General features: G+C 46.8%; 1 protein-coding gene across 1 annotated transcript in view; it reads right to left on the reverse strand.

Moving 5' to 3' along the window:
* LOC144151449 (MFS-type transporter SLC18B1-like) overlaps positions 1 to 13,985 on the reverse strand; it is a 46,177-nt gene that overhangs the window by 3,853 nt on the left and 28,339 nt on the right. Inside the window, exons 11-12 of the mRNA XM_077682501.1 lie at positions 10,096 to 10,170; positions 2,149 to 2,242 (exon numbers count right to left, since the gene is read on the reverse strand). Of these exons, the coding sequence (XP_077538627.1) occupies positions 2,149 to 2,242; positions 10,096 to 10,170 (169 nt within the window). The remainder of the gene's footprint in view (positions 1 to 2,148; positions 2,243 to 10,095; positions 10,171 to 13,985) is intronic.

The raw sequence follows: 13,985 nt of genomic DNA on the forward strand, positions 1-13,985 counted from the left end.
GCGGCTTGAAGCTTTTTTTGTAAGCACAACATTTTGTCCGAACGCCAATATGGTTTCCGGAAAGGCTCCTCCACCGAGTCTGCGCTGCTCTTACAGAAAGAAATCATATTAAAAACATAAAAAAACATAGAAGCCTCCACACTTACACTTGCAATATTCATCGACTACAGCAAGGCATTTGATTCTCTGCATCATGAAATTCTTCTGCAAAAGCTTTACAAGTATGGAATCCGTGGTGTCTCGCACGCGCTTATGCAATCCTATATGGCTAATCGAGAGCAATGCGTTGTGCACAGTGGCTATCAGTCTTTATTTAAGGAGATATTGTGCGGTGTACCGCAAGGAAGTGTTCTGAGACCAGTTTTATTCAATGTTTATGTTAACAATGTAATTTCTATTGATAAACAAGCCAAATTTGTGTTGTACGCAGATGATACTAGTAATTAATTAGCAATGCTGACGCAACCTGCCCGTTTTCCGCCGCAAATTCTACCGTAACACAATTACACGCTTGGTCGAATGAAAACTGTTTAAAAATTAAAACAAAGAAAACCAAATGCATTTTATTCGCGCCTAAAAATAAAAATGTAAATGTAGGCGAAGACTTGATCTTGGGTGCCTCGCAAATCGACACTGTTAAGCAGCACAAACTATTGGAAGTGGTGCTCTCGCACGGCATGACATGGGACGTCCATGTTGAATTACTGGCAAAAAAAAAAAAAACTGTCATGCGCAGTGGGCACACTGTAGCGATGCCGCGACTTCTTCCCGCTGAACATTAAACTTCAAATATTATATTCAGCTTAACGGTCACACTTAAATTACTGTACGTTAGTTTGGGCCACGACAACCAAGAAAAATATTAACACGTTACTGCTGTTAGAAAAGAAACCTATCAGATGTATAAATAACGTCCCGTATCTTCATCCGACTGAGCAATTGTTTGAGCAGCATAGAATAAACAATATTAAGCAGCTTTATTCCTACCGTCTGCCATATCAGTTACACTTTTCAAATGATAAATTTAAGCAATTATTAATACAACACAATTATGTGGTCTAGATCTACGAACTAGCACTTATACAACTCGTGGCCCGGGACAATGGCTCGCTCCATGCCCACGAACCAATTATCTTTGGCAGTCATTGGCATACAGCATTCCAAGAATGTTTAATAAATTACAGGGAATTAGCGGCAATTATGGAACACTAACACGTGCTTCCTTACGTAATGCGTTTGTCGGAAATGATTGCTTTTGAATTCTATTTGCTATATTGTTTGTGTAAATATGCGTGAATTGTCTGGTCTGTTCTTTTACCTGTACATGATTATATGACGCCGAACCAATGCGTTCAAGCTCATGATACAAGTATTGTATTTATTCTTTGTGATCTTTATCGGCCTTCTCCAAGGTACTGCATGCTGTATCCCTCGTTGTAACTGCACTGTACTTTCCACAGTCGTCATTGAGCTGCCAATTTGGCTCCCTGGCCTCGTCAAGCTGTAGCAATAGCTTTCTTGCCAGGGAGACCGTCGACATTGTATTATGTTGTGAAAAAAATTAATTTGAATTTGAATTGTTGACACAGTAAACACGTTACTTTATTTTAGGCATACAGTGTCCACCTTGCTGCACAAATTAAAGGCTAAGATGTAACCCATGCATCTCTTATAGGATCTTTAGAAACGCTATTTACTGACTATCTTTAGTGAGATTGAGAGCAATGTTTATAAAATGAGAGGAGCTCAATCCATAAAATAAATTTGGTACCCGCCGCGGTGGCTCAGTGGCTAAGGCGTTGTGCTGCTGAGCGCGAGGTCGCGGGTTGGATTCCCGGCCGCGGCGGCCGCTTTTTTGATGGAGGCGAAAAGCAAAAACGCCCATGTGTACGAGATTTCGGCGCACTCTAAAGATCTCCAGGTGGTCAAAATTAATCCGGAGCCCTCCACTCCGGCATGCCTTATCGCCTGCGTTGCGTCGGCGCGTTAAACCCCACAATCAATCATTTAAAATAAAATTGGGGTCATTGTAATGTGGCCCAAATTATCAGTGGTAACTAACGCAGCAGTTATTTAATGTCTTTGAGATGAAGGTTTGTGATAAACTTCTTCGCGATAGAAACGTGGTGAAATAGCCAGAAAACTCACCCACAATGCAAGAAGTAATGCTACAACCAGTGTTGCAACCCTGTAGTTGTAACGTTCCACCAAATAGCCGCCTACCGGAGGCATCACGACACCACTGAGAAAAGAAAGAAAAACACTCTGTTAGAAAACAACGCACAGAAGCGTTTTAAAACATGAGTGCTTATGCACATCAAGAAGTTGAGCGCGAAAAATAAGGCTAAGGAAGCAACATTAGATGCGCGCAATTTGTGTTTTAAAAAATTACGCCCACCTCCCCTCGCGAGAACCCTGGTGTGATGCAACGCATCTCATGGGGGGTTCCATTGGCGTTTTTCATCGTATTGATTACGCTTATAGCAGGGATTCTCACGCGAAGGGGAGGTGGGCGTAATTTTCCATTTTCACCATGCAATGCACATGCAGTACACGTATGCTCAGGTACGGTCTTTATTGCAAACGAGAATGAGTGCCTTGTGGTCCGTAAAGTGCACAGTTAGGGGCTCGACGATTGCATCAAGCAATCGTGGAGTACTGCGAGAGAGTGCAAGCGTAACGCGGACGACCGTCGACTGAGACCGTCGGAGCGCGGCGTGCCGCTTTATATTCACAGCGCCCGAAGGAGATGAGAGCGCGGAGAGAGAGAGTACTGCACATGAGCAGTGCGCGCAGCGCCAAGCGCAGCGACGCCAAGCGCAGCGACGCCAACCGGCGCCTAGCAACGGAGTGAGAGCGCGCTGCGTCTACCCGCAGCTGTTTGGGAGAGAGCGTTTGGTATGGGAGAGAGAAGAGGAGCAGAGGCGCAGCTGTGCGGACAACGCCGGACAGACGCAGGAAGGACAGAAGAGCGAGCATGAGATGCGTTGCATGTAAAAACGGCAGTCCTTCTTGGGCTACTTAAACGCGAAAATTTTGGTCCGTCTGCCTGTCTTTTTTTCTTTGTTACAGGCTTGGTACAGTGAACAAAAAAACACAAAAGAATGACACATGCCTTAACGCAACATAACGATAAAAACCCCTCGCGCTACTACGGGTGGTGCGTATTAACAGCGTTTCATTTATATATTTATTTTATTTAGTACATACTGCAGGTCCAGTTTGGGCCCAAGCAGGAGGGGCGATACAGCACATACAATACACGCAAATAAAGAGCACAAAAATGTAGCCGCACATTATGGCAAACAAAATATCAAACATAGAAACAACAACAACAAAAAAAAAACAATTCACTACAGGTTAATATCCAAGGTTAATATCCAAGATGTTAGCCCAGTCAGGTTGCTCGTCTTGCATTTTCGTTACATCTCTGATATAAGGAATGCTTTCAATAAAGTATTCCTTCGCCAGTCCTGCATTCGAGTCTGCATGTCGCACGGCCATACAAGTTTTCCAGAGACGTCAGGCTCAACGCCATAAACATGTCAAGTGGCGTGCCTCCATCATTACGTGTTGGAAGGAAACGTATTCCGTACTGAGATACCGGCAGTTCTAACTTAAGTGTCCGCTGGCGAATGTCCCAGTGGAACACTGCGTCAGAACAGTCCAAAAAATATATTCTATGGTCTCCAGTTTGCCACAATTACGACAATTAACTGACCCCTCTACAAATATTCCTTTCTCCCGCAGCCATGGACTGTCGGGTAGGGCTCCGGTATGTAATTGAAAGAAGCTTTTGACTGATGACTTCACATGCATTTGTTTAACTCTCCTTAACATGTCTTTCCCCGACCCTGCACAGTACAAAGAGCGATAAACGGGTACCGGTAATGCTACATTGATCACATCATTGTGTAGTAGCCAACGTATGACGCGCACCCGCCGCGGTGGCTCAGTGGCTAAGGCGTTGCGCTGCTGAGCACGAGGTCGCGGGTTCGATTCCCGGCCGCGGCGGCCGCTTTTCTGATGGAGGCGAAAAGCTAAAACGCCCGTGTGTACGAGATTTCGGCGCACGATAAAGATCCCCAGGTGGTCAAAATTAATCCGGAGCCCTCCACTACGGCGCGCCTCATCGCCTGCGTTGCGTCGGCGCGTTAAACCCCAGAATCAGAATCAGAACGTATGACGCGCCGAACTGACGTCGCAGGCTACGTCATGGGCTCTGTACTTATATTGGCATGCGAGCCGCTTGCTTATGGCATTAAACCTTCGCCACGAACTGAGTCCAGCGTCGCCTTGCTCGCCGGCTACAACAGATGGCGACGAGGATGGGATAAGCTCAACCGAACGGCGGTGGCGGATCCCGTGAGCAACGACAGCTGGAAGGCGAAAGGCAAGGTATGGCGAAGATATGGGAATTTGACGCCTTCATAGAAGAAGGAGACGAAGATTTCGCTTCGTACGTAGAACGGTTTGGGCACTATTGCAGAGTAGCCGGCGTACAAGACGAAGAACTTAAGAAGTCAGCCTTCATCTCGGCCATAGGAAAGAAAGCGTACAAGACGCTCAAGGACCTTCTTCTACCGGCAAAGCCTGAAGAGAAGACGTTCGAGGACTTGGTGAAAGTGCTGAGTGACCACTACGAGCCTTCAAGTCAAGTCATTGCGGAGCGCTTCAAATTCAACAGGAGGTACCAAGGAGAAGGGGAGTCCGTCGCGGCATTTGCAGTCACGCTGAAACACATGGCAGCCAAGTGAAACTACCGTACGTTTCTCGACGACGCTTTACGGGACCGGTTCGTCGCTGGGTTACGGAATTCCACCATTCAGACGGGTTTACTGAAGAGGAAGGAGTTGACGTTCGAATCGGCCTGCGTTTTTGCTTAGAGCGTTGAACTGGCGGAGCGGGAGTCGAGGGGATTCCGACCAACTGCGAGTACGGATGCCGACGTCCACGCTCTAAAGAAGACGGGAAAGAAACCGGAGTTTGCCAGCGAGCCGAGAAACAGTTCAAAGCAAAGCTGCTATTCATGCGGTGAAGAGCATGACGCCCGTTGCTGCCGTTATTGGAAATTCAAATGCCATATTTGCAAGCGCATGGGACATTTGGCGCGCATGTGCAGATGCAAGCAGCCGACGACTGGCACCGCCCATTACGTGAACGACGGAGCGAGCCGAGGCACAGAACTGCTGCTGCACGGTGTGTATCTGGTGGGCACGGAAAACCAACCGTATGAAGTTGAAGTGCAGATAGCAGGCAAGCTTGTGAAGATGCAAGTAGATACGGGGGCAGCCGTATCACTCGTTCCGGAATGCGTTTACCGGCAGCTAAAGCAGCCGCCGCAGCTTGCGAAGTGTGATATGAACCTCAAAACAGAGTCCTTCGATGCCTCTCTGGTCATGAAACTTCGCCGTAACGCTATGGGAGAGCTTCGTACGCTACCGCGCCGCGGCGCTGGTGTTGATCGGAGGGCAGCCGGGGGCGTGGTGAGAGCGCGTTTGGCAGGGAACGGGCCACGGAGTAAGATAAAACAGACGCTCGCCGCCTTATCAGCAGTGCGCTCTCGCTTTACGTGTCGTGGGCCGCTCAAATTGACTTGTCATTTTGTGAGTGGCGAAAAAATTTGGTGCGAACGGGCATGGTGCTACTGTGTTCCTGCCTGCCGGTCTGGCTACAGAGCAGCGGCGGCCGCCCGATGCCCTCCGATCTGCGGTTGCGCCCCTCGCGGTAGCCTTTATACCCGTACGAAACTTGGCCGGGAGTTTCATGACCAGAGAAGCATTGAAGGACTCTGCTTAAGACTTACGGCGGAGCAACGTTAAAAGTCAAAGGCCAAGTGGAAGTGTTGGTCGACTACAAGGGACAGCGGAAAGTTCTGCCAATCATCGTGGTACCAGGAGACAAGCCAGCACTCCTAGGCCGCGACTGGATTGCGAACCTAGGAATGGACCTAAACAGCATTCACGAGGTGCACGCACAACCGTCTGCCGACAGCATCCTGGGAAGGTATGCCAGCGTTTTTTCACCTGGTCAAGGGTTGATAAAGGGTTACTTAGCAAAGCCGGTTCTTAAGGAAGGAAGCATGCCAGTCTTTTGCAAGGCGCGGTCTGTGCCGCATGCCATTCGTGAACCTGTCGAGCATGAGCTAGGAAACTTGCAAAGGGATGGCGTACTGGTGCCCGTAACCCGCAGCGAGTGGGCCACGCCGCTGGTAGCTCTTCACAAGCCAGACGGAACAGTGCGATTGTGTGGAGACTATAAATTGACGGTGAATCCGTGCGTGAAGACAGATCATTACCCACTGCCCGCGGTGGAATATTGGTTCACGACACTGTCTGGGGGCAAGGTTTTCACCGTTCTGGACCTTTCGGCGGCATATCAGCAAATCGTGGTTCACCCTGACTCGCAACCTTTGCGGACTATAAACTCTCGCATGGGGTTGTTCCAGTATGTTCGGATGCCGTAAGGAATCTCAAGTGCACCTGCAGTTTTCCAGGAAATCATGGACGAGCTGCTGAAGGGACTACCGGGAGTGGTATGCTACCTCGACGACGTCCTCATCACGGGAGCATCGCATACCGAAACCTGGCCCGGGTGGAAGCAGTCCTGCAGGTTTTCATGGAACACGGCGTCAAAGTGAGAAAGGAAAAATGCAAGTTTTTCTTGAATTCTGTCAAGTATCTTGGTCATATCATTGACGAAAATGATGTGCACCCGTGCGTCGAAAAGCTTGAAGCCATAAGGAAAGCACCCACACCTAAGAACATCAGTGAGCTTAAAGCTTACCTGGGAATGATAACTTTTTATTCCAAGCTCATGCCAAACATGTCTTCGAGGCTAAAGCCTTTGTATGAACTGCTTCAGAAGGAAAAGAAGTGGGTCTGGTCCGCAAAAGAAGAAAAAAAGCCTCCGCGTAGAGCAAGAGCCTCGTTACGCAAGACAGCGTACTAACATTCTATCACCCAAAGAATCCTCTTGGATTAGGCTGCGACGCCTCTCCGTTCGGGGTTGGCGCAGTGTTGTTTCATGTCGTGAACGGGCAGGAAAGGCCGATAGCTTACGCGTCACGCACTCTGAGCAAGGCCGAAAGTGGCTACGCACACATAGAAAAGCAAGCTTTGGCTGTGGTTTTCGGAATGAAACCGTTTCACAAGTATCTTTATGGCCGTGAGTTCACCATTTATTCCGATCACCTTCCCCTGGAGGGACTGCTGGGGCAGATAAAGCCAATTTAGCAAATGGCAGCAGCACGCATGCAGCGCTGGATGCTAGTACTAGCTGCATATCGCTACAAATGGGTGTACAGAAAAGGAGCCCAAGTAGCAAACGCGGACGCGTTATCGCGATTACCGCTTCCGAACGACGCCGACGAAAGCGACTACGTTCACTTCTTTACAGCAGTAGAAGCCGTACCACTATCTGCGGAATAGATAAGTGCCGAAACACAGATGGTGACAGTTTCTGTCTAGGTACCAGAGCGAGGTGTCTGTCTGTCTGCCTGTCTGTCCCTCAATTCATCCGCCCGGCCGAAAGTCAAAGCAGTTCTCAAACGAGAAGTTTATATATAGGCAAAGCGTTTCTAGTCTACTGAATCTGAAACAGTGTTGCGGAGTTGCCATTCCGGAATTGGAATGATTCCGGATTCATTCCACCTTTTGGAGATGCCGGAATGGAATGGGAATGGAATGACGACAACGCTTGGAGGAATGGAATGGGAATGGAATTAAGGGCATTTTGCCCGGAATGGAATGGGAAGGAATGGGGATTTTTTAGACGACGGCGTCACCATTGCTGGCGCCTTCCGGCTACTTAGTCTGTGGCGATGACTGCATCGGTGTATCTCAAAGGCGACGAAAACGAGAATGCATACCCGCTATCTCGAGTAACTGAATCCGCGCAACCTGCCGCAGCGTGTGTGAAAGTGAACTTCGACCTGCGCAAGCACGTCTGTGCGGTGGTGCTGTTAGGTCGGCTCTTCAAGCTTCGGCAGGCTCCGGGTACGGAGGGAGGGAAGAAGTAATGAAATATGCAATATTGAGGCATAGCTTCTCTGTACAACTGTCTGTGGCGCCGATGGTAGACCGGCGTCTCTCACACTGGCAAGCGCCGTGTAGCCAGGCCAGCAAGTGGGGAATAGCGTGGAGAAGCAGAGGGGATACGAACGGCGCGCATCCGAAGCCGCAGTGTTTCTCACCGCAAGATGATGCTGCGAAGTCTTGGAGCTAACAATATAAAGCGTTCGCTCATGAAACATGAAACAACGAGTGGATAATTCAAATACTTATCTACTAATGCGTAGCATTCTTACGCCGCCTGTCGTGAGTGTTGGTTTTTTTCCAGCCACATTTTTTTTTAAATGCTGTCCCACCAATTATCTCCATATACGTTATTACAACGATTACATTTGGGACTTTTCCGAAATCTGCATTATTTTGGAAATGCAGGGCGTTACATGGTTCATCATTTTCCCTAATTATTTTATATTTGTCTTCATTTTTTTTATTTTTTCAAAATTTCGTTCGAACAATTATGTCCATTTACGCTATTACAACGATTGCAGGTGGAACTTTCGCGAATGATGCATTATTGTGGAAACAGAATGCGGTACACGATTTGACATTGTCGATTTGACATTGTCGGTATTTTTTCAATATATTTCTCATTTTTTAGTTTTTCAAAATTTCGTCCTGGCAATCATCTCCATTTAGGTTATAACAACGAATACATTTGGAACTTTTACGAAATCTGCATTTTTTGTGGAAATGCAGGGCGTTACACTTTTCGCCATTTTCCGTAATTTTTTTAATAGTTCCCTTATTTTTTTTAGTTTCTCGAAATTTTGTGCGACCAGTTATCTCCATTTACGTCATTACAGCGATTACAGGTGGAACTTTCGCGATATCTGCACTTTTGTGGAAATGCAAGGCGTTACACGGCTCTGGTGTAGGAGTACTCGGCAAAGAACGCTACGCATTAAAACTGTTAAAGGTGTTTTGTGCCGCTTCGCTTGTGCCGGTTCGTTCTTCGCTTGCAGTTTGGGTCCTCGAAGGTTTGACCATAGGTTAGAAGCAGTTTCAGCGAAAGCTGGACGCACTTTTAGCTTTCGCGCTTCTTTCTACTTTCGATAGGACGGGACGGTAATTTTTTGCATTGAGTGGTTGTTCTGCACGATATATGTAAACAACCTGTAACACCTGCCAACTTGGGTGACAAGTGGCACATTTTGCTTACTTTTGCAGTTTTAAACCCGTACGATAACGTAAGATACACGTTGCGTTTCTGGGCAACTCCATAAAGCACATGAGGCAATTTTTACGACGCGGAATTAAAGGAATGGAATTGAGCTTCCCATCCATTCCAGGAGTGGGAATGGGCTAGCGTCTGTCATTCCGAGGAATTGAAAGGAATGGAATCACGACAAATTCTAATTCCTCGGAATGGAATTGGAATGGAATGGCGATGCCCATTCCGCAACACTGATCTGAAAACGTACTTCATACTAGTTCACACTCTTGAGCAAAAGCGAAATATCGGGCATATTTGATGAACATCACCAATAGATACGTGATATTTGCAGTGTTCTTTTAATTAAAAATGCATGGCTGTTTGATTTTTGTGATAGTAAATAAAAAAAAGGCATTTGAAAACAATATTTTGACCTAAAAATACCGAAAGCGCTCCCCACTAGACGGCGCGAGCAGTGCAACGTGGCAAAATTGAATTGCCTCGAGCAACCCTCCACTGTGTTCATCGTGAAAGGAGCGAAACGGGAAGGCAAGAGGGTGAGAGTTTGGCGGGAAAGGGAAGAGAGGCATTCACGTGGCAGGGGCGGCAGAAGGCTATGGTCGTTCCACGACAGCTGCAGCGAAGTTAGCAGATAAGCGGCCAATTTTTACGCGGCGTTTTGACAAAGCGAATGGAAATGTTTATTACAAGTCAGCGCACCCACCGAAAGCTCAACTTAAAATGATTGGCGGAAAAGTCAGCATGGCGTAATTACGAATATGTAATTTTAAAAGCGGGCAAGTACCTGTAAAAAAGCGAAAAAATGTCTTCGCAACATAGCATGGTTAACAAATTCACTAGTGAGCTCACCCCAAGAAGAGACATGTGTGCGCCGCACTTGACACAAAGCCCGTGGTCCGGACGGTATCCGGGTAACCTTGTTCCCTAAAGATATAAAGGAAAAAAATGCAATTCGCTTATGCGTAAATCTTTTTAAATGCGTCGTTTTGAAACTGGAAATCGGGGGACAATTTTAAAGGGACCCCGCAACCCTTTCTATGACTTTTTTTTCCAAATATTAAATGCTTGCAGAACGCAGTCAACCAGCACATCCAGTACTTATATTAGGAAGTCGCTAAGCGCCTCAATCAAAACTTTCTGCTCTATGCACATCAGATAACTTTGAAAATTGCTCAAAAGATTTTTCTCTCTTTCGCGATCGTGGCGCTGTTCAACCACTTGAATTACGTCATTACAGTTGTGTAGCAGCTATTGGACGGTTTTTCTTCGGTTGCAGCAATAAACGCCCTCGATAGATCCTCAAAAAAGAAAGCCACAAACGCAAATCAGAAATGGAAGGCGTATCTGCTGCGACGAGCAAATCGCGCAGGGCCGCTCCGTGCTGGCGACAACTACAGCTTAGCAGTGCTTCCAGGCGCGAAGGAAAGAGTGAAAGCGTTTATCAGAAGTTTTTGAGAGCCCCTTAAAGGGAAAGTAACCCGTTAAATATTCTATTAATAAAAAATCCCTAAAAAGTGATCCCAGTGGAGGAGGTTGGCAAGCCTGAAATGCTGGAAGCATTTCAAACAGTTATATTAAGAAGCATAATTACAAACTACTCTACGCAATATGCACACTGAGACAACATCGGCTGGGTCAATGTATAGTACCACCGCTCCACGCAGCTACAGAATACGCTTTTATAGCGAAGCTTTCAGCCCTCTCAGTGATGTCGTCTGTAGTCCACCCAAACGAACTGCGGGAAAGCCAACTCTCTCTGACAACGATGATGATGAAGTGGATGAAGTGAAGAGAAATTAAAATGCGTCCCGTTGTCTCATGCTTCTCGTTTCTTCCCGTAAAATTCTTCCCGTTGTCTCCCGTTGTCTCACCTGGGTCTCGCGCGTTATGAAGCTGACGTCTGTCCGACTGCGCCACTCCGCCACGCTCGAAGCACTTTGGATTTCTATAGGTGTGCATGCACGCGCAAAATTGCACCGAAAATGCACCCCTCCGTCTAACTCCAACGATTGTTAAACCCTAAGGAAAGCCATGGACTTCCCATATCGGTGAAGCACTAGAGAGCCCCACTCGAAATGCAGTAAACCGGCCAATAAGAAACAAGTGTCCGCGTTTAGCAGATTACTCGACCAGCCCGTCGCCGCGCTGCTCGCGGAGGATATATGTATTATGTAACAGATGTATTCACGTCACAAGACGACCCAGCATTGATTTTTTGTCATGTGCTGATCCCGGAGTGTAATTTTGAATTAACCCTTACTACTTATTTAATGGAATATTAGCGAAATATACAGGGTGTTTCAGCGAACACTTTCAAAAATTCTTAAAAATAGGCTCTTCGAGAAAAAAAGAAACCCTCTTCAGAAGGAGATTGCTAGCTGCGGCGGACGCCAGATAGTATCAAGGGTGTGCACATTAGTTAGGTGGGTAATTAAACTCTACTAATGAACTTCTTAATTAGCGGAGTTTGGTGGTTGTTGTCAATGGTAATTTTGTGGCCCCAGAGAAGGCGATTTCATATCAGTTTTTAAAACAACGAAAAAGTCGGTGTTTAAAGCCCTGTAGCGTGAGGAAACCTGCCGTTGTTTTCCGCTCAAAAACGAAACTCGGCGCTGAAGGAGCGCTAAAAGTCTTGAGCGAACGCAATGTCGGCTGGTGACGTGTTTCAATGAATGTGGCGGCCAATTCGAAATGTAAGTGCAATTTTCCCTAGCTAGGAAGACTCAGCAAGCAGCCACAGCCGCGAAAGCCCTCCTCGCCCAGCAAACAAACCTTTCCTTTGTCTGATGCGCTTTCTAACACACAGCGATTATAAACGAACAGCAAATAAACGTAACGAAAAAAAAAAAGGAACGGATGGTGACGTTTCACATCTTGCACGTCTGGTAGCCACGTCAGATGTGGTCGAGACAATAATAAAAAAAGAAAAGCAAAACTGTCACTAACGCCCACTAGGGCTGTCGAAACGGGCGACGGGCAATGGCTAGCCTCTTTCTTGCGCCTACCAACGAAACAAAAGATAACGCTAGCCGTGGTATAAGGTGAGCGTTGATCATTGAAAAAATACAAGAGGCGATGGAGTTGATATCAGCTGATTCCCTAGCGTGGGGAATCACCAGAGCCTTTTTCAATTGGGCGACACAGTAACTGCAACACGTCATCAGCGGATGTTGCGTTTGCACTACACTTCTGGCGCACCATGTGCGCTGCGTTTCGGTTTCATGGGGGAAAAAAACTTGACTTTTGCGGGCTGCAGGGCTCTACAGAGTGCATTTTTCTTTGCTTTAAAAACTGGTCCGTTATCGTCGTCTCCGTGGCTACAAACTCGCCATTGGCAATAACCACCAAACTTCGCTAATTAAAAAGTTCATTACAGAGTTTTAGTTAATTAACTATGTAATTCGCATGTTTCTCATAACTTCTGACGTCCGCCGAACCTGATAGCTTGTTCCTTAAGAGAATTCCTATGTTTCTTGAAAAGCCTACCTTCAGGAATTTTCGAAAGTGTTCACTGAAACACCCTGTATACCACACTGGCTTGTCAAGGTAGTGATCAATATCTGAGGTGTGTATTGGCAAGTGTTAACTGGCGTGCTGCCCGGTATGAGTGCTCCGCTAAATTATGTAAGCGCACAAAACCGATCGACATCGCATTATGTAGCTGTAGCATGACCAGCTGAGGAAACGCTGCTTACGTAGACACTGTTAGTAAATTTCAGGGCAGTGAAACTACAATCAGCTCCATGCATATGCGGGTTCGCGACGCCGGCCGGTAACACACATCTGGCCCTAATACAGACCGAATGTAGCACACTAAGATCGCGTCAGAAATATTCATACTATCATGAAGATACCACGTTTGCTAACAGAGTGACACCAGCGGTCATCTGAACGGCCAGCAACTGCTGGCATCCAGAGCGAAGGCTTTCTGCTCACGTCATGGATTCCCAGACTAGTGGGACGAGGGAACCACTCCCACTTCAGCGGCTCAAAAAAAAAAAAAAAAGTATCTCTCTCTTTCTCTCTGCTCCGCATAAATATGCATTTCCAACGCATACAAATGATAAATCTCAGTCGTGAACGTGCCGCAAAAGCTGCGGCGACAGTGGGGAGCGGGCCGGAGCCTCCCGCGGCTGCTTTCGGAACGAACCGCTTGGGGGATTTCAATGGCGCCCCTTCTACGATAATTCCCAGGGCAGTGCTTTGCTTTTTGAGGCTAGAGCAGGTTGCCTGCGAACTAAGAGTTTTGTGGGGAAGTATTCACAAAATGATGGGGTATGTGTGGTCTGCGGAAAAGAAACAGAAACTATGCGGCACATAGTGTTAGAATGTGAGGGTATCCATCCAAATCTACATGAAGGGAATATTGGGCTTCCAGAAGCCCTAGGATTTAAGGGTATCAGAGAGGAAGTTAACTTCAAGGCTGTCGAGGGGACGAAAAGAAGATTAGAATGCTGGTGGATGAAAAGCAGAGATGGGAATAGTGCCTAGGACAGTTACCACCTGTAACAGGGAAAAGAAAGTATTTCGGGCCTAATAAGCTTTAGTGCCTGCCCTAAGCAGCGCTAGTATTAAACCAAGAGTGTAAAATATGGTTATATTAGTCCTTTTTGGTAAGATGACATATCATCACCCCGCTTCAAAGGGGAAACCAATAGGAATCATCATCATCATCATCAACAGGCAGCGCTGGAGGCGTTCGGCAAAATCCAAACAAGAAGTGAATTAAAAAAAAATTC

Source organism: Haemaphysalis longicornis, unplaced genomic scaffold, assembly GCF_048455015.1.
Source record: "Haemaphysalis longicornis isolate Haplotype H1 unplaced genomic scaffold, Haemaphysalis longicornis Haplotype H1 scaffold_9, whole genome shotgun sequence".
Taxonomy (NCBI): domain Eukaryota; kingdom Metazoa; phylum Arthropoda; class Arachnida; order Ixodida; family Ixodidae; genus Haemaphysalis; species Haemaphysalis longicornis.